The following is a 19,291-nucleotide window of genomic DNA, read 5'->3' on the forward strand; positions in this document are numbered from 1 at the left end:
AAGTAGTAGTAGCTTCATAATACATTGCATGTTTGAGTATTCTTCCATAATTTTTCCATCTTTCCTATGTAGATACTTTCTGTCTAAACTTAGGTTTTGCCCTAAATTCTTTTGATCCTGTGGACACTTGCATGCATTGATTAATAAATCCCCTACAAGCCTTCAAACCCAGCTGGCTTTGGTATGGAGTGTTTGAAGAGAAGTTCTGTTTTTTTGGGCTCTGCGAGTGACAGCAGCCGTAGCAGCCAAGCCCTCAGTGATACATCTCTAACATAGGTTGTTTGTGGGGAAGACCTAGTCCCTGCTGAGGAAAATTTACACAGCCACTGTCTCTGCTAACAGATCCCTGGAAAGCTTCCCTCGCCTTTCCGATCTCAGGCAGGGAGAGGAATCCACATCTTGGAACCTCTTCCTGTGAGTTATGTTCCCACTTTTCAATCAAATGTGATATTAATGTACCACAGACCTTAATGACCATAATAACTCAGCAAATAATGAGTGCCTACTATGTACCAGGCACAAGGATGACTATACACTTACAAAAAAAAATTCAAGCCTTTTTCTTTTGAAATTATTCACAAGTCAGAGCTGTTCATTAGTTGAACTTTTTAAATTATCGTAAGAGTTTGGAGACTTTTTTAGGTTTTGTTTTATAGTTGTCCCTTGGTTGTCTGTGGGGAGAGGGATTGGTTCCAGAACCCCTTTGGATACCAAAAACTGAGAATGCTCAAGTCCCTTATATAAAATGGTGTAGTATTTGCATATAACTTATGAATATCTTCCCGTACACTTTAAATCATCTCTAGATTACTTAGAATACCTAATGCAATGTAAATGGTATGTAAATAGTTATAACAATTATTGTTTAGGGAATAATGACAGAAAAATGTCTGTACATGTTCAGTACAGAAGCAACCATTGTAGACCTAACTACATAATACACATCAGCAACAACATAACATTTTTTAAAATGTATTTTTATTCCACGGTTGGTTGAATCTATGGATGCAGAGCCCTCAAATACTGAGGACTGACTATTTATGTTGGCAGAAAGTTAGTTCAGTTGTTAACTACTTAGAAGTAAGATGATTTTTGTTGTAAATTCACTAAAAATTAGCCTGTAGCTTCAGATAAGCTCTCTACATATCCATAAATTAGGCAAATTGTTTGTTATGCATGTATAATAGTATAGCTATTAAATATCTATAATTAAATGTTATGTACTTACATTAAGTAAATTATTGAATTTCAAATTCTCAAAACTAAGAGAGCTTCAACTAGTTTTTAATTATATCATAACACCTTAAGTTTATGAATAATGTTATAAAAAGATTTTTAAAGCTGATGAGATATAATTATTTCTAACTCTAGCACTGTATTTCTATTCTTACAGGAAGAAATAGCAAAAGACCTATTGTCGGGTGATGATGAGGAAACTCAGTCTTCTGCAGATGATCTGACACCATCTGTGACTTCCCATGAAACTTCCGATTTCTTCCCTAGGCCTTTACGATGTGAGAAACCCAGTCATTACTAATTAATAGTAGTATTGATAATCTAGCTTGTATACATTTTATTACATTTAATAGTTTGCCAAAGTAGTCTAAGTTTTTTACTTGGTTGAAATAAAATGCTATTATAATCTGAATAAGATTATATAACCTTTTTATAGGGATAGAGGTCAACTAATATTCTGTTTAAAAATTAAAACATTTGCTTATTTTTTCAAGGCTGTTTTCTTTTTCAAGAATTATCTGTTGCTATGATAATCCATCTTAGTTCAACCATTAAATTTTATAGACATTTTTTGGACTTCTTTACTCTCCTGGTTTTGAAAGCTCCTAATTGCTCAAAGTATTTTTTATTTTAAGTGATTTATTTAATTAAATTTTATTTAATCCTTTCCTTTTAATTCTTGGTGTTATCCCTTAATGTTTATTAGTAATATTTAAAAGATCTTTGGAAAGATTTCTTATATGCAACCTTGTTTATTTCTCAGGTATTCCTGTGGTAGACAGACTGCTCAGTTAACATTCAAATACACATACACGCATGCACAAAAACATAACTATGTGTACCTCTTGGTATGTGTCTCAGTATGGATTAATATAATTAGAACTCCAGTACTTTATATATTTTTTTAAGGTGACCATAGTGATTTGCCTTTTGCCTTCCCAAACTACTTGATCAAACACTAAATAATTATAAGGATACTATATACTATCTTAAGTGTTTTCGGTGTCTTGTTTTGACTATTGTCAAAATGTGTGAACTAGTACAAGAGGTTTAGTATATTTGTGTTGATCTCATTCAACAAATTTTTATAAATACTATGTGCAGACACTCTTATAGGTGCTGCAAAAACAAGCAATAAAAAATTTTTTTAAAATTTAATTTTTCTCTTTTAAGCAAATACTACATGTGATGGGGATAAGGAATCAGAGGTCGAAGATGTTGAAACAGATAGTGGTAACTCACCTGAAGATTTGAGGAAGGTAAGTTGAGTTATCATAACTTAGTAGACCATTTGGACTAAAGTATTAATGTAGCTTTTTAAAACATTTTTGAAATAATTTAAGAATTTTTTTTTTTTTTTTTGTCGCAAGATGAAGTTTCTTTTGATCTGTAGTAATTGATTAATGAGTTGGAATTTTTTTCCAGTATTTATTTTTATAATAAGTTGTTTTTACTTCTGAATTTTCCTGCAGGAAATAATGATTGGTTTACAATATCAGGCAGAGATTCCCCCTTATCTTGGAGAGTATGATGGTAATGATAAAGGTAAGGAAGGCTTTTGGTTATGATGATATTTGGTAGGCCATGTTACCCCTTGATAAGTTTAAATATCTGATTATAAACCTGCCTTGGTAGCATAAAGATAGATTTGGAGTCAGGGAAAATGTAGGTCTGACTTAGGAATAATATATCAAAATTAACCATGAGACTCTGAGAATTACCTTTTTCTCTGTACAGTGCTTCTTGGCCAGTAGGCTCAGCACCTGTTAAAATAGTAGAGCACCTCTTAAGGTGCAGCTGCGTGGCCTATGTCCTGATTCAGTAGAATTGGGTAGAATCTTATCACTCCAGGTAATGAGAATGTTAGGGATTAATCCTCTTAGAAAACTCTTGAATGAAAAAGAAACCAGAAGAAATTATCCTGCCCCAGCCTTGAAAGAGAAGGTAGTGGAATATAAGGATTCTGCTTCTTTTTGTTGTACACTCCTCCTTAAGTGTAATTAGTTTTCTTCACATTTTTGGTAGATTTCAACTATAGTTGGTTCTAAAAATATGGAGGTTTGAAGTGGCGAGAAATAAAAATACAGTTATACCTTCCTAGTTGAACTTGGAAACCAAGTAGATTTGCCCACATGGATTTGACCTTTTTTCTAATGAGTCGATACGGCCTTGAGAAGTTATGAGGGCAAAACAGCACAGCGACACAATACTCCCTGAGTTGTTCTTTCTTTCCTCTATTTCAAGTCATCCCCCATTTAAAGGAAGGGAGAAGTGGCCACCCTGGGGTCATTAGCCGTGGCAGCCCTTAGCAACACCATTTCCCTAAATTGCTTTCAAAGTGATGGAAGACAGTTGTTTTCAGGCAGCAAACGATAGCTGATCATCTTCAGATGCCCGAGCCTCTCCACTCTTACCACCCAAATGCCGCAGAAACCCTTGGAGCCAGTTAAATGCTCAGCACCTGTTGGTTCTTAGAGTAAACATAATGGAGGCATTCTTCTCTTAGTTCTACACATACATTCAGGAGGGAAAGTGTGCCTCTCTATCTTTTGAGGGAATAACCCTAAGCTATTTTATTTATTTTGGTTTTGACCAAAGAGTAAAGTGGTTCTAAAAACTTAACGTAAAAGTCAGTTTCATTGCTTCATAGGCACGCGTTATTTTTAACTTTCCTGTTCACTGGGAATGATAATGCCTACCTTATACAATTGTGAACATAAAGCACTTACCATGGTCCCTGGTACATAGTGAGCTCTCAAGAAATTTTTTATTAGCTATATTTAGAATGGACTGCACTTGAAGCAATGGGAAAAATACTTGGGCCATTTGTATTTATTGTGTGAGGTAGAAGTTTTGAGTATGGCAGCAGTGTGTACATTAATATAATATATACCTGTTTCAGTGATATTTTGCTTATTCATACATCCCTCTCTTAAAGAGATTATGGAAAGTTTATTTCTTTTACTGTTTATTCTTTTTTATTTTTGATTAATCTGCTATCTCCTGTAAATAAAAATTCATCTTTTGGGAGGAAATCAGTAAAGGAAAAATATACCTTTCTTAGGTATTTCATTATTGGCATATATTTTGGTTTTTACTTATTTTTGTTTGTCAATTTTTAACTTAGAGACATTTCATGGAGCCATTTTGGGAGTTCAGTAGAAAATTTCGTTGAGATTATGAAAGAATTCACACAGGTTATTTTTACCCTCTCATTAGGAGAATATAAGACGTTTGCTAGGCACAGAAAACCTTCTGGTTGGTTAGTAAATCTAACCGCCAAAAAAGCTACTTGCTTTAGCCACTGGAACATTTGGCCCTTAATAAAGTTAAAAATTTTTTTTAAAACCTTTATCAATGAAAGGCTCAACTTGCCAGATAATCAAATTATTAATATTCTCAAAGTTAGTTACTTGTCCCACTGAATAGCCTATCAAGGAAGAGGAGGAACAGTTTGTATACATCTTTGAGTACGTTCACTATTTTTAATGTGTTATTGGGATTTCCTTTAACAGCATATGAAAATGAAGACCAGTTACTTTGGCGTCCTGGTGTGGTTTTGGAGAGCAAAGTTAAGGAATACCTTGTTGAGACCTCAATAAGAACTGGAAATGAAAAAATAATGGATAGGATTTCTGCAGGAACACACACAAGGGATAATGAACAGGTATACTTCAACTTCTGTTGAAACAACAGCCAACTAGTAGTATCTTACTGATTTTCTTATATTTGATTCAAATATTTCTTACGTGTCAAGTGGCTAGCTTTTTTTCTGATAGGTTTTTAAAACTAGGAAAATAGCAGTTTAAAAAAAAAATCTCAGGATCTAGCAGTAATTGCTCTATATTGTTTCATATCTTTTTTTCTATACATATACACATACCTTACTTTGGATACCATGTTATATCCTTTTAATCACTTAATCTTATTTTTCTTGACATTAGGAATTCTTTAATACCTCATTCTTGATGACTGTATTCCAGACTATAGTTATAATATTACTTATTTAAACATTCTCTATGGTTAGACTTTTAGGTTTTATGATAAAGATATTTTTGGATTATTCTCGAACTTCATTCAGGAAGTGATTAAAAGTAATGTTATATTCAGATTGTATAAATTTGCTTTACGAGCAGTTGTTAAGCACTGTGTATCTGTAGATGCAGAACACTCCTGATTCTGTGTTGCGGGGGTGTGAATATTGCCTATTGAGGGTTTTTTTGAATAACCTTTGTTTTGCCCGCTAACAGCATTTTGCCTCTCTCCTATGCCTTTTCACTCTGTGTTGCCAACCTAGGTGATCCTGACAAATGAGTAGGTAGACTTAAACTTGAATTTCCAGGTAACATAAAGAAGCCATCCCAGCTGAACTTCAAAGTTTTGTCAGCTGTCACAAAGAAATCCGTTGGGTTTTTGTATTATATTTCATTAAAACTATAAATTAATTTTGGAGGAAGTAGAACTTTTAAAACATTAACCCTTACATTTCAAGAACATGGTCTGACTTTCCTGTTTATTTGACTTTTTTAAAATCACTCAAATGTTTCTGTGTGTTTGAACATTACAGGCATCTAATTAATTCCTCACTACCTTTTAAATATGTATATGTGTATTTAATGCTATTGTAAATGGGATCTCGGTTTTGTAATTGTATATTGTTGATATAGAGAAATATTATTTTAGATTTTTTCTCTAGTTATTAAAACTAATAGAATGATTATCAGTTGTTTCTCTTAGGTTTTCTGGTCTAAAAGTCATTGAATTATACTTTTGTTCCTTCCTTACCATTATTTTATCTCTTATTACTGTTCTGTGTCTTACTATATTAGCCATAACTCTCAGAGACATTTGGTGTAGTAATAGTGATTTGAGGCCTGGTTTTGATGGAAGGTAATATATGTGAGGATTTTATATTAAGAATAATACAAGCTCTTGGTTTGATGTAGGCTATCTTTATTATAGTATGGTAGTAATCGTCTACTTATAACTATTAATAGTTTTTGTCTTTTTAAAAATTAGAAGTAGATACTAATTTATCAGATTTTTTTTAGCAGCTGTTGAGATTGTTTTTTTAATGATTGGTTATTATATTGATTATGAACATATTGATGTATTAATAGGTTTACTGATGCTGACCTGCTATTTCCTTTCTTGAAACAACTTGAGAAGGTAGATTATTATTTAACTTTCAGTTGAGTTCTGTCTTCAAACAATAGGAAGAAATTCTAATTTAAAAAAAATGACACCCTTCATAGTAGATGGAAAAAACTGAGACCATTATGAATCCCAGTCAGTAAAGTTACCCATACTTCTATTCTAGGTCTGCTGCTATCCCTGTTATTAAAACTCTCAGAACAGGAAGTAGGTGATATAGAGAGAAGACTATAGTTCTGATTTTTCCCAACAACAACAACAAAAATTATATAAAATAGGGAAATTCCCCCAGCTCAGAAGGCCTGGCAATAAAGAAAAAAGTCAAGAATGATACTGGTAGATGACTTCTGAGAGGTAAAATGAGGATGAATAATGAACTCTTGGGTTGCCAGAATCAGTCTGCCAGGGTAGTTGTATAGACTAAATATAAGTAAATATAACCTAAAGTGTTCTGTAATTAGAGAACATTTCAGCCAGTGTTTGTCAGGACTTTTAAAATACAGCACTCTTTTTAAGAATGCTGTTAAGTATCAACCTTTGGTTGTTTTTATTGAGTAGTTTTTTTCCCTCTCTCCTAGGCATTATATGAACTTCTCAAGTGTAACCATAATATAAAAGAAGCAATTGAAAGGTACTGCTGCAATGGAAAGACATCTCAAGGTGAGAAACACTTGGGATCAAGAGAGGGAAATGGCAGGGATGGTCATTTGGAGTTTAGAATAAGCAAAGTATCTGAAGGACAGAGCATTCCTATAACATTTGTAAGATCTCCGATCATCGTCATAGCAAATAATTTTTCCTTTTTCTTGCCCTCTATTTTTAGACGTACTAGAGATTGTTCAAATACAAATTAGTTATCCCCCTTTCACCTCCATTTTCTTGAAGAAATAGTTAAAGAACAAAGCATATCCCAGAGATGACAATATATCCAAAGTAATTAAAAAAAATGATTTTATGATTTCATTGAAAAAAAAAAGTTTTTTTCTTTCTTTCTTTTTTTAAAGACAGGAGATGAAAGGAAATGAAAGATTTAAAAGAGAAATATGTATAATATATTCCATTGAATTGCAAGAAGTGTATTTTTAGTAATCATTTAATAATATTTTTACAATGCTTAGATTTTATTTTGTTTGTGTCAAGGAAGATGATTAACTTTAATTTTAGTAGTTTTGTCATTATGTAAATGGATTGCATGCCCCATAGTTTTCATTAAGGATATGTAGAGTGAAGTAATACTTAGTAATACAAATGGCTTGGGAAAATGTAAAAGCTGAAAACAGTACATTTAAACTTGTAGGTTGAGATAGTCTATACTGAAATGTTTCCTTGTAAAAGCTACTTCTTTGAAAAAATTATTTTAAGCTCTCATAACTGTTAAAATTAAAATGCTGGTTTCTTCCTTCAAACTGTTCTTCACTTTATGGAAGACTGCTATTAATGTCTTTGGGCACCTGGTCCCTCATCATTGAGTGAGGCACTTCATGTCTCCTCTGCCCCTAACTACATTTGAATTTACCATCAATTCCTGCTGGGATGTTGAATGAGATTTAAGTCTTTTGAGAGCATGGGCTGTTTCTTATTTCCTTTGTATTTCCAGAGTATAACACTCTGAAAACTGACTTTAAATAAATATGAATTGATTACTTATGGTCTCTAATTAAAGAACTTATTATGGTTTTAATGTAAGATCAAAATAAGGCTTCTTTTTCATACAAGAAATAACTTTTTTTCTAATTAAAAAAATATATGCTCACTGTTTTAAAAATCAGAAAACTAACCAGCATAAATTATAGAAAAACATTAAATTCTTATTCTACCATGCAGAGAAAAAAAAGTGTTTATATTTTGGTACTATAGACTTTTTGAAAAGATTTATAGTATACATATTTTTGATAATCCTAACTGAAATCTCCCAACATATAGAACGTGTATGTATGTGTGTGTGTGGAGAGAGAGAAAATCTGTGTATTTATGACCTTAATAGGGAAAACATACTGAAAGTAAATCGGTGATTCATATAAGACTTTTGAGGCCAGTGAATTTTGTTTTAAAATTTCCTTAGAGGGAATGACTGCATGGACGGAGGAAGAATGCAGGAGCTTTGAACATGCACTCATGCTTTTTGGAAAAGATTTTCATCTTATACAGAAGAATAAGGTAAGTTGAACAAATTAATACAGAGAAATTACTCAGTAATTACAATGAATATAAGTAAGTAATTTTCAAGTCACTTGAGTAGGAAAAGAAGCAGCAACTTGTTGGTGCTTCCCTGCCATTAACATTTCTAATATTGCTCCTAAACATGACTGGGATTTACTCATAGGTGCCACTACCTGCTCATGAGATGGCTAATACTATATTCACCTATCTCTTGACATATACAGTTATCTTACTCTACTTACAGAAAATGGATTTACTCTATTTTTCAGGAAGTCGTACTCTTATACCATTTTCCTTGACTTTCTTTCTAAACTGTTGAGAAGTTTATGGCCTCAAAAATGTTTCTCTTCGGCAAGTTGCTGAAGAAACATTGGTTTCTACTAACATCAAATGCTAGTAAGATTATGGAGCAACAGAAACTCATTCATTGCTGGAGGGAATGAAAATGGTACAGCCACTTTGGAAGACAGTTTGGCAGTTTCTTATAAAACTAACCATACTTTTACCATACAATCTAGCAGTTGTACTCATTGATATTTACCCAAAGGAGTTGAAAACTTATGTCCATTTAAAAACTTTCACAGAAATGTTTATAGCAGCTTTAATCTTATTACCAAAAACTTGGAAGCAGTGAAGATGTCCTTTGAGGTGAATTGGTAAACGGTGGCATATCCATATAATGGAGTATCATTCAGCTCCTAAAAGAAATGAACTATCAAGCCATAAAAAGACATGGAGGAACCTTAAATACATATTGCTAGCCAAAGAAGCCAGTCTGAAAAGGCTGTGTACTGTATGGTTCCAAATACTGTATGATTCTGGAAAAGGCAAAACTATTTGGAGGCAGTAAAAAGATCAACGATTCCAGGGCTTAGTAAGGAGGGAGGGATGTAAAGGTAGAGCACCAAGGATTTTTAGGGCAGTGAAACTATTCTGTATGATATTATAATGGTGTATATATGTCATTATGTATTTGTCAATCCATAAAATATGCAATACCAGGAGTGAACCCTGCTGTAAATGAAGGACTTTGGGTGATAAAGATGAGTGTAGATTCATTGATTGTAACAAATGTACCACTCTGGTGAGGGATGTTGATAGTAGTGGTTGTTGATGGTGGAGGAAGCTATGCATGTTTGGGAACAAGAAGTATATGGGAACTCTGCACTTTCTGCTCAAGTCTGCTGTAAACCTAAAACTACTTTCAAAAATGAAGTGTATCTTTTAAAAAGTATTTGTGTATTTTCTAATAGTTTGGAATTAAGTCTCCTTAAAGTTTGCTTTTTTATTTATTATCTCCCTTCATCCTAAAGGAACATAGGGTCCGAAGTATTTAGGTGGATAGGTCAATATTTTATGCCTTTCTCTTTTTAATTAATACATTTTATTTAGAGTAGTTTTTGGTTTACAGAGAAATTGATCAGAAAGTATACAGAGTTCCTTTATACTCCTCCCCACACATACACAGCTTTCACTAGTATCTTACATTAGTATGATACATATGTTACAATAAATGAACCAGTACTAATACATTATTATTAACTGAAGTCTGTAGTTTACATTAGGGTTCACTCTTTGCGATATATATTCTGTGGGTTTTGATGAAACTATGATGATATGTATCCACTATTATAATATCATACAGAATAGTTCTATTGACCTAAAAAATCTCTTGTGCTCTAACCTGTTCTGTCCTGTTCCTCCCACCTTCCTCCTTCCTCACCCCAACCTCTGGCTTTTTACTGTCTATATTTTTGCCATTTCAGAATGTCATATCGTTGGAATCACATAGCATGTAGTCTTTTTGCATTGACTTCTTTTACTTAGCAATATGTGTTTCTCTATGTCTTTTCATGGCTTGATAGCTCATTTCTTTTATCACATTTTTTTTTTTCTTTCTGACTTTTTACATTTTATTTTATTATTAGTTTCAAGTACACAGTACATTGGTTAGACATTTATATAGTTTATAAAATGATCCCCTGATTGCTCTTTCTCTCCTCTAGTTCTACACCTAGCCATTACATTAATGCTAACTGCATTCCATATGCCCTGTTCCCCATCCCCGTGACCATCTATCAACTACCAATTTGTACTTTAACCCTTCACCCCTTTGTCCCAGTCCCCCAAACCCCTTCCCCTCTAGCAGTCACCAGATTATCCTCTATTTGATATCACATTTCTTTTTTTTCCATTCTATTGATATACCACTTTGTTTATCCATTCACTTATTAGAGTACATCTTGGTTGCTCTCAAGTTTCGACAATTATGAATAAAATTGCTATATACATCTGTGTGGAAGTTTTTCTGTGGACATAAGTTTTCACCTCCAGATAAACACCAGTAGATGTAATTGCTGGATCATATGATAAGAGTATGTTTGGTTTTGTAGGAAACTGCCAAACTATCTTCCAAAGTGGCTCTACCATATTACATTCCCACCCACAGTGAATGAGAGTTCCTCTTGCCACATCCTTACCGGCATTTGGTGTTATCAGTGTTTTAGGTTTTGGCTATTTTAATAGATATGTAGTGGTATCTTGATTTAATATACATTTCCCTGATAACAGGATGTGAAGCATCTTTTCATCTGCTCATTTGCCATCTATATATCTTCTTTGATATCTGTTAAGATCTTTAGCCAATTCTTTAATTGGGTGTTTTTTTTTTTCTTATTGTTGAGTGTTAAGATTTCTTTGTATATTTTGGATAACAGTCCATTAGATGTGTGTTTTACAAGTATTTCATCCCAGTCTGTGGCTTGTCTTTTCATTCTTTTAACAGTGTTTTTGCAGAGTAGAAGTTTTTAATTTTAACAAAGTCCAATTTATCAAATTTTCTTCCATAGATTGTATTTTTAGTGTTGTATCTAAAAAGTCATTGCCATCCCAAAGGTCATCTAGGTTTTCTCGTGTGTTATTTTCTAAGAACTTTATAGTTTTGCATTTTACATTTAGGTCTATAATTCATTTTGAATTAATTTTTGTGAAAGATGTAAGATCTGTGTCTAAGTAACTTCCTGGGATTTTGTTCAGGATTGCACTGACTCAATCTGTAGATCAAGTTGGGAAGAACTGACATTCTAATAATAATGAGTCTGGTCACTTATATGAATGTGGACTGTCTTTTCATTTAAGTCATCTTTGATTTCTTTAATCAGAATTTCATAGTTTTTCTTATATAGACCTTGCTCGAATTTTGTTAGATTTATGCCTGTGTATTTCATTTTTGAGGATGGTAATGTAAATGGTATTGTTTTAATTTCAAATATCAGTTGTTCATTGTTGGTATATAGGAAAGCAGTTGACTTTTGTATGTTAATCTTGTATCCTGTAACCTTGCTATAATTCTTTATTAGTTCCCAGAGTGTTTTTTTTTGGTGGGGCGGGGGAGGAGGGAGGGAGTGATTCTTTGGGATTTTTCTGTATAGACAATCATCTGTGAACAGTTTTCTTCTTTCTCAATCTGTATATCTTTTATTTCTTTTTCTTTTTTTGTCTTACTGCATTAGCTAGACCTTCCAGTGTGATGTTGAATAGTTTCATGTTTTTTTGTATTTATGAAAACCTAATGTTTTCTCAGAGATGAGATGAAGTGTTTAATTTAGTGAATAGATAAAATATTTTTAAAGAAGTTTGGGTTGCTCCCAAAACATCAGTTTTACAGTGACTTATGAACTTTATCTATTCATTTCATAAAAAGCTTAGGTCTATCATTTATCAAATGTTTTAAGCTCTAGAGATATATCAGTGAATAAGACAGGAAAAGTGTCTGTCCCTAAGAATCCTATATTCTCTGTGAGGACTTAAAGTTAGTAATATTTATTGAAAGATATACTTTGTTTTTTGTATATTATCCTATATCATGCTCACTAACCAGGATAGAGATACTAAAACTTTCATATTGGGTACTGATTAAGCAGTGGAGAAAATGTTTATTGGATAAAGATATAGAATTTTGTCTGTGTATGTCTGAACTTATACCTATAGCTATGTGTAGTTAGAGGATCCCTGGTCTGGATGTGAAGCTAAATTGATGAGGCCCAGATTTTTTTATTGTTGTTCTTACCAAACTCTGTTGGAGCTAAGTGCCAAATTCATGAGGGGGAAAGAAACTTGCTTTTAGTTAACAAATCATCTTAAATTCAAGATGCAGTTAGAGTGCCGATGTCTTTTCCAAGATTTTTTAATCTCTTTTGAGTCATGGACCTCTCGTAGTCTGATGAAGCTGCAGTCCTTCTTTTCAGAAAAGTGTACCTGCATTTAATATTATGAATTAAGAGATTCCAGTGAAGTCCATTCATGGAACCGTCAGGATTAAGAAGGAACCCCGCTGTAGTCAGAATCGCTGTAGTCAGAATCACAGTGAGAATTCAAGGAAGAAAAGTAAGGGATGTCAGTTTTTTAGGATTTTTAGTACAAGTGTGAGAGAATTTCTGGATACACATTTATTTTATAAACTAATACATTATGATTTAGATAAAAATCCTCGGGCTTTCGAAGGTAGCCTCATTATTAAGTAGTGTAAATGTAAAGATAGTTCACTGATAAAATGTTCAGAATTTCATAATTGGGAGGATAGAAAATGTCCCATAGATTGAAGGTACAGTGTTGGGGTCGGGGGAGGTTAATTAAAAATATGTTGGGTGTGCTTCTAAAAATCCAACTTTTTTTGGGGTAGGTGAGAACTAGAACAGTTGCTGAATGTGTAGCATTCTACTATATGTGGAAGAAATCTGAACGCTATGATTACTTTGCCCAACAGACAAGATTTGGAAAGAAACGATACAACCATCACCCTGGAGTTACGTAAGTACTGCAGGCTTGACTTCAGGAACTTTGATTTTTTAACTGTGATATGCAGTTATAAAATTATTGGGGTGTGTTTTTCAGGGACTATATGGATCGTTTGGTGGATGAAACAGAAGCTTTGGGTGGAACAGTAAATTCTTCAGCCTTAACTTCTAACCGACCTGAGCCTATTCCCGATCAACAGCTTAACATTCTCAACTCTTTCACTGCCAGTGACTTAACAGGTTAAATAGGCATATTTTTGTATTTTTTCAGTTGGGCCAAAATTGTTTCCTGACATAGCATCATTTACTTAAACTGTTTCTTTCTTTCTTTTTTTTTCTTTAGCTTTGACCAACAGTGTAGCAACCGGCTGCAATCCCACTGATGTGAGTTGTTTGGATGATAGCTTTCCTCCACTGGGCAGCACACCCCGAGGACAAGTAAATCATGTGCCTGTTGTAACGGAGGAATTGCTCTCCCTGCCCAGCAGTGGGGAAAGTGATTGTTTTAATTTATTTGAGACTGGATTTTATCATTCAGAGCTCAACTCCATGAACATGTGCAGTGAAGAGTCAGAAAGACCAGCAAAGAGATTAAAAATGGGCATTGCTGTTCCTGAATCCTTTATGAATGAGGTTTCTGTAAATAATTTGGGTGTGGACTTTGAAAATCACACACATCACATCACCAGTGCCAAAATGGCTGTCTCTGTGGCTGACTTTGGCAGTTTGTCTGCCAATGAGACCAATGGTTTCATCAGTGCCCACGCTCTGCATCAGCATACCGCCCTCCACTCTGAGTGACACAAGTGAGGGGCCCGGAAACAGTGGGTGTGCAGTACCAGTAAACTTGAGGAAAGTATCAGGTTTGCTTAGTCTTTCACTGGAAGTTTGAACATTTTTCACTATGACATCAGTGATGTCAGTATGTATAGAACTATATCTTGATTTATCAAGAGTATTTTCATTTTTCAATCCATAAATGTGGAAATGAACTCAGCAGATTTGGGAACTAAGATTGAACTTTGTGGTGCAGCTTTAAGCTCTGCTTATCTCTTCCTCATCTCCCAATACCTCTTTCCCACTCCCTTCTTTTTCTATTTTCCATTCCCCACTGCCCTCACTCCCAGTTTTAAAACCTGTAGACAGAGGCCACCAACTCAAAACCAGCACAGATGTTCTGAACTGAACGGATGGCTTCTTTTCATGTAAATTCCTTTTGCCGTAATGGATGCAGTGGAATAACAATGTTTACAGGTACCGATCCTGATCCCTGCTAAATGTAGCATTTTTTTGGTTTTATTTTCTTAAATAAAAGCAGGGGTAGGTTTCTTTAAACTGCACAAACATGCAAAGATTTTTTTAAAATGGAAATTTCTCTCATGTTATTCAACTAGAGCACTTCAGTTTACAAAACAGCAAGTCCATCTTTATGGAAGCCAGCACGAGGAATTGTGTGCAAATTATGAAGACGCTTGCTTGGATCCTGTTTCAAAATACTAGACCAGGGCTACCTTATACAGAATCTGTCATTTTATCGTCAGAAGATTTTTGTGTAACTTCATTTATTGGCTAAAAATTTGGCAGTTTGAGATGTGGTATTCCAATGGGGTTTTGTCCACCATTGTCAAGATTGTAATTGTAAAAATCATACCAGTCATTGATAATTTAATTTATCCTGAGGCAGTTGACTGGCAGGGCACAGTCTACAAAGCCTAGGATGTTGCCACTCAATGGTTTACATTTTGAGACACCTCTTAAGTTGTTTGTAGCACTGCAGTTCAAAGTGTTAATATTTAGGAGGGAGTTCTAGATTGAACACATAATGCAGTAGAACCTTGAAGTATATTTAAACTCTTGTTTAGCTTGAACAGTTGGCAAGAAAAATGTGAGTTCCTATCTGAAATAGAATGGTACGTTACCACTTTAAGTTTTAAAAAGTGATAGATATTCAGATGCATCTCAAACTCACTTTTATTTTTGTTGCAAACATTGTGAATGAGAAACCATGGTCATAAACTTTGGCCATTTTTGCTCTATAGATATGCATCTTTAAGTTATAAGGTGAATTCAAATAATATGTAATACAGTATTAGGATGTAATAAGCTTTGCTTTTATATTTTAGTTAAAACAGTTTTACTTTTTTTTTTTTTGCACCGCCTTAATTAAAAATTTCAATTTTTTACTAGTCTTGCTTTGCAGAAAACACAAATGTTTGGCTGCATTGCTGATATTTGTAAGTATAAGTCACTTCAAGGTTGTGCTGATGAGTAGATAGATTGTAGTGACCTTAGTGACGGAAAGGGAGGGTATTTATTATACAAACTGTGAACTGCAATGACATCCTTAGTTTTGGATGATGTGTATTCTTGTTTTTCTTTGCAGCATTTTAATGAAGATTGCTTTGAAGTGTTTACGCAGTAGCACATTTAGTATAAAATTTAGTTTAGCACAGTGGACAAAAGTAGATAAATTAATAACTTAAAATCAGTTTCTAATTTATACATCTGAAGTCTAGCATTCCTGTATGCACACAGTAAATAATGGGTAGCCTGGGCTGTATGTTGCTTTCAGATATTTATCCAAGTTGTCAGCTTCTTATTGCTGTGATGTGCTAAACTTTGAACCTTACTTCTTTTGTTAAAAATCAGTACAACTTTATAATTTAGTAAGATACTGGCCATAATCTTTAATTGTTATAATTTTAATTTTCACTCTGGGTTTACAGGGGCTGGTCTGTATAAAATAATTTACACAAAGATGACTGAATGGTAATACCAGTTGCACTTAAATGAACATGCCCATTCTCAGTAGCTGATGCAGTAATATATTCAGTTTATCTATGCATTGCTGAGATCTTGATATAAGATGGAAACAGTGTTTCTTATCTAAAGTTTTGATTATCAGCAAGTTGAATGGACACTTTAGTTATTTAAGTAAAGTTTTTTGACCAAAATCCAGAAAATGATATGAGAGAAAAATAAATTCCAGCTAGTTAAAATAGATTTTTAAAATGCCAATCTGATTTTAGCCTCTTAGAGAGTGCTAACTAGCTGGTAACGTTTACTTTTAATTCCTTGTTAAAATGAGGCAATAATTTGCAAGATTTTTGTATATATGTGTAAATTCTTCATACCTTTTTAGATCTAATTCAATATTTTCTGACTGCTTCTGCCATGTATAATACCATTTTTGTGCATGCTTGATGTGACATTCATAAATTGTACCACTATGACTTTATCCATGTAAAATAGCTATTTATTGAATTTTCTTTTAAAAGCTGGATTTCCTGTTTTTTTCCCTCTTCGTTAAGCATCTTAACAAAGAATTTGTTACTGTTTATTAGAAGAATTGCGTTTGAGAGCATGAAAATAACTGATTTGCAATCATATGAAGAAACAATAATGCCTTTATTATCTAGTGTTAAGCACAATTCTTATAACAAACTGTGATAAATTCTTTTTGTTTTTTTTTTTTTCCTTTGCTGCATTATTTTTGTATGAACAAACCAAAAATCCATGGTGAGCAGTTGCAGTGTTGGCTGATATATATTTTATGTACAGAAAATTTGAAGAGGACAGTAGATTCATTTAGAAGTGTAACTGGTGCTGTGATTATAGCAATACTTTACTTTTGTTAGTCGTATTTCATCTTTTTCATGCTAGCTTTTTAAATGTTCAGTTTTCCTCTTGTCATGGTCAACTGCTGAATTTACTTGAAGGATGTAGAATACTGTTTAAACAATACTAAAGTGTGTACAATTAGGTCAAAGAATTGTGCGGTGGTTTCCTTTTTAATTTTTAAAATTGAGGGTCATAAATATTTGAGAACGTCAGACCTTATAGAGCATAGTGATACTATTTAATTTAACCAAAGTCTCTAGTAAATATTTCAACTTTGAATGTAAACTAATGAATAAACCTGACCACCAAGGAGATTGTTTGCCCAGAGTTTCAAAGCACATTGTCTACAAATGGAAATTGAAATAATTTATAAAAATATTGACATTACTATGTTTTTTAAAAAGTTCTTAATTTTTTCACTAAAAGGAGGAAACTATTAGTTTTATTGTTAAATATGGTAGATATTAAAATACCTCTTAGATAACCAATGATTACAACGGTCCCAGTTTGAAATAAGTACCCTGTATGAGATTAATTAGTGACAATCAGAACAAGTTTTAGTATCAGATGTTCAAGAGGAAGTTGCTATTGTTGCATTGATTTTAATATTTGTACATAAACACTGATTTTTTTGAGCATTATTTTGTATTTGTTGTACTTTAATACCTGGTGTACAGTTCCAGAAATAAAAATCTGGAAATCTTTTTTTTTTTCTTGGTTCGTGTGAATATGTGCCACCAATAGATTTTTATTTAATGAATTTTAAGTTATAACACATGGGTAGATATTTAACCACTACTAAATTGGGTTTAGATGTAGTAAATATTTGATAGGTAAATAATAAAGTTGGTACATAAAATGTTTTCTCTAAATCCTCTATATTTCCATTTAAAATAAAATGGTAACTATCCCAAAGTGAGGATTATACTTTCCAATTTAATTCAGGAAATATTTATTGACTGTCTTTATGTTTCAAACACCATGCTAGGTAACTATGTCTTTTAGGAAGACATGGTATCTGCATTCTGATCATACATTACTTGACAGACTATATGGTAAACTAGTCTTACCTATAATATTCATAATTTAGTAGACACTAGAAATATCTTCCCTAAGCCTTCATGTTTTCAAGCTGAAGTTCTTTTAGTCTATTTTCACAAGTTTGTCCCCATATTTCATTTGCTTTTACCAGAGCTTTCTCTGTCTAGTATCATTCTTAGTATGCAATGATCAGATTGCATATGATGTCCAGATTTTGTATAAGGACAAGAAGAGGATAAAATGAAAACAGACACCTGGATTGTTTGGTTACTTGTCTAAAACCACATTCTTTATTCACAGACACCAAAGAGCCTTGATGTGCAGGGGTCTGTGGTAGACACATATACATAAGTGCCTTCAGCGGGGGGGATTTTCGAATGCAGCCAAGAGTGCAGCTAAATGTTATGTGAGAGCTGCATAGTATTTCAGGCTTTTAGGGGTAGAAGGAGACCCTTGTAGGAGCAGTCTCTCTAGTGACTTCTAGACCTTACCCATTTTGGCCATAGCTTCCATCAGTGGTATGCTTTTTGAGTCTGCTGCTTCTGTGACTTCTCAAAGGCCTCATAGTATCTGTAAATTGGACATTGCATTATATACACTTGTAAGTTAAACTAGTCCTCGGGACATAGCACTGTTTACCATTTCCCATCCAGGTGATTGCTAATCTTCATCTATTTTTGTGTGTTGGTTCTCTGATAAAACAGTGTCCAGGGCACTTGATTCATGGTTCTAGACTGGAAATGCTCACATATTTCTAGGATTAATGAACTAGCTAATGTTCATTTTAGAGAGCCTGTACTCTGTACTGTACTCTTCTGTACCTCAATTTTGATGAGTTTTTATGGAGGTAAAGCCAGTGACTGCCACAAAGTTATTTACTGGTGTAGAATTCATAAAAGCATTTCTTCATGTCACAAATGAAATCAACTATTTATAAATCTAAAAAACTAGTAAAAAGATGTTCTATTTTTTATTTCCAAAAAATACCTTTCCAGACCAGACCAAGTTGTGGTACGCAAGCTTTACACTCCCTCTTTGAGCGTTTTATGAGCAGGAACCATGTTTTATTCTTTGAATCTCCGGGGACCTTTCACGTATTAGGTAGGTATTCACTAAATATTTGATAGCATATATTACTCTTAAGCTAATGGTGACTTTTTCACCAATTATGACAAAAGTTTTTTAAAAAGATAAAAACAATCTAGAATGAACTGTTAACATTTTACCATATTTGATCTCTGTATAATGTGCTTTTTTTTTTTTCTGAACTATTTTTAGTCATT

At 33.4% G+C, this 19,291-nt stretch overlaps 1 protein-coding gene across 3 annotated transcripts in view; it reads left to right on the forward strand.

The window, feature by feature from the left end:
• Nucleotides 1-17,675, forward strand: part of MIER3 (MIER family member 3) — a 30,973-nt gene extending 13,298 nt beyond the window's left edge. For 2 of the 3 annotated variants that reach the window (XM_023537196.1, XM_023537197.1), the window contains 9 exons: nucleotides 1,394-1,514; nucleotides 2,410-2,495; nucleotides 2,709-2,781; nucleotides 4,752-4,903; nucleotides 6,969-7,050; nucleotides 8,453-8,547; nucleotides 13,232-13,359; nucleotides 13,444-13,586; nucleotides 13,690-14,147. In XM_023537196.1, coding sequence (XP_023392964.1) covers nucleotides 1,394-1,514; nucleotides 2,410-2,495; nucleotides 2,709-2,781; nucleotides 4,752-4,903; nucleotides 6,969-7,050; nucleotides 8,453-8,547; nucleotides 13,232-13,359; nucleotides 13,444-13,586; nucleotides 13,690-14,147 — 1,338 coding nt within the window. Of the gene's footprint in view, nucleotides 1-1,393; nucleotides 1,515-2,409; nucleotides 2,496-2,708; nucleotides 2,782-4,751; nucleotides 4,904-6,968; nucleotides 7,051-8,452; nucleotides 8,548-13,231; nucleotides 13,360-13,443; nucleotides 13,587-13,689 lie in introns of all 3 variants that reach the window. The other variant, XM_011371044.2, reaches the window with a different exon arrangement.
• The last annotated feature ends 1,616 nt before the right edge of the window (nucleotides 17,676-19,291 follow it).

Source organism: Pteropus vampyrus, unplaced genomic scaffold (genome assembly GCF_000151845.1).
Source record: "Pteropus vampyrus isolate Shadow unplaced genomic scaffold, Pvam_2.0 Scaffold181, whole genome shotgun sequence".
NCBI classification, from domain to species: Eukaryota; Metazoa; Chordata; class Mammalia; order Chiroptera; family Pteropodidae; genus Pteropus; species Pteropus vampyrus.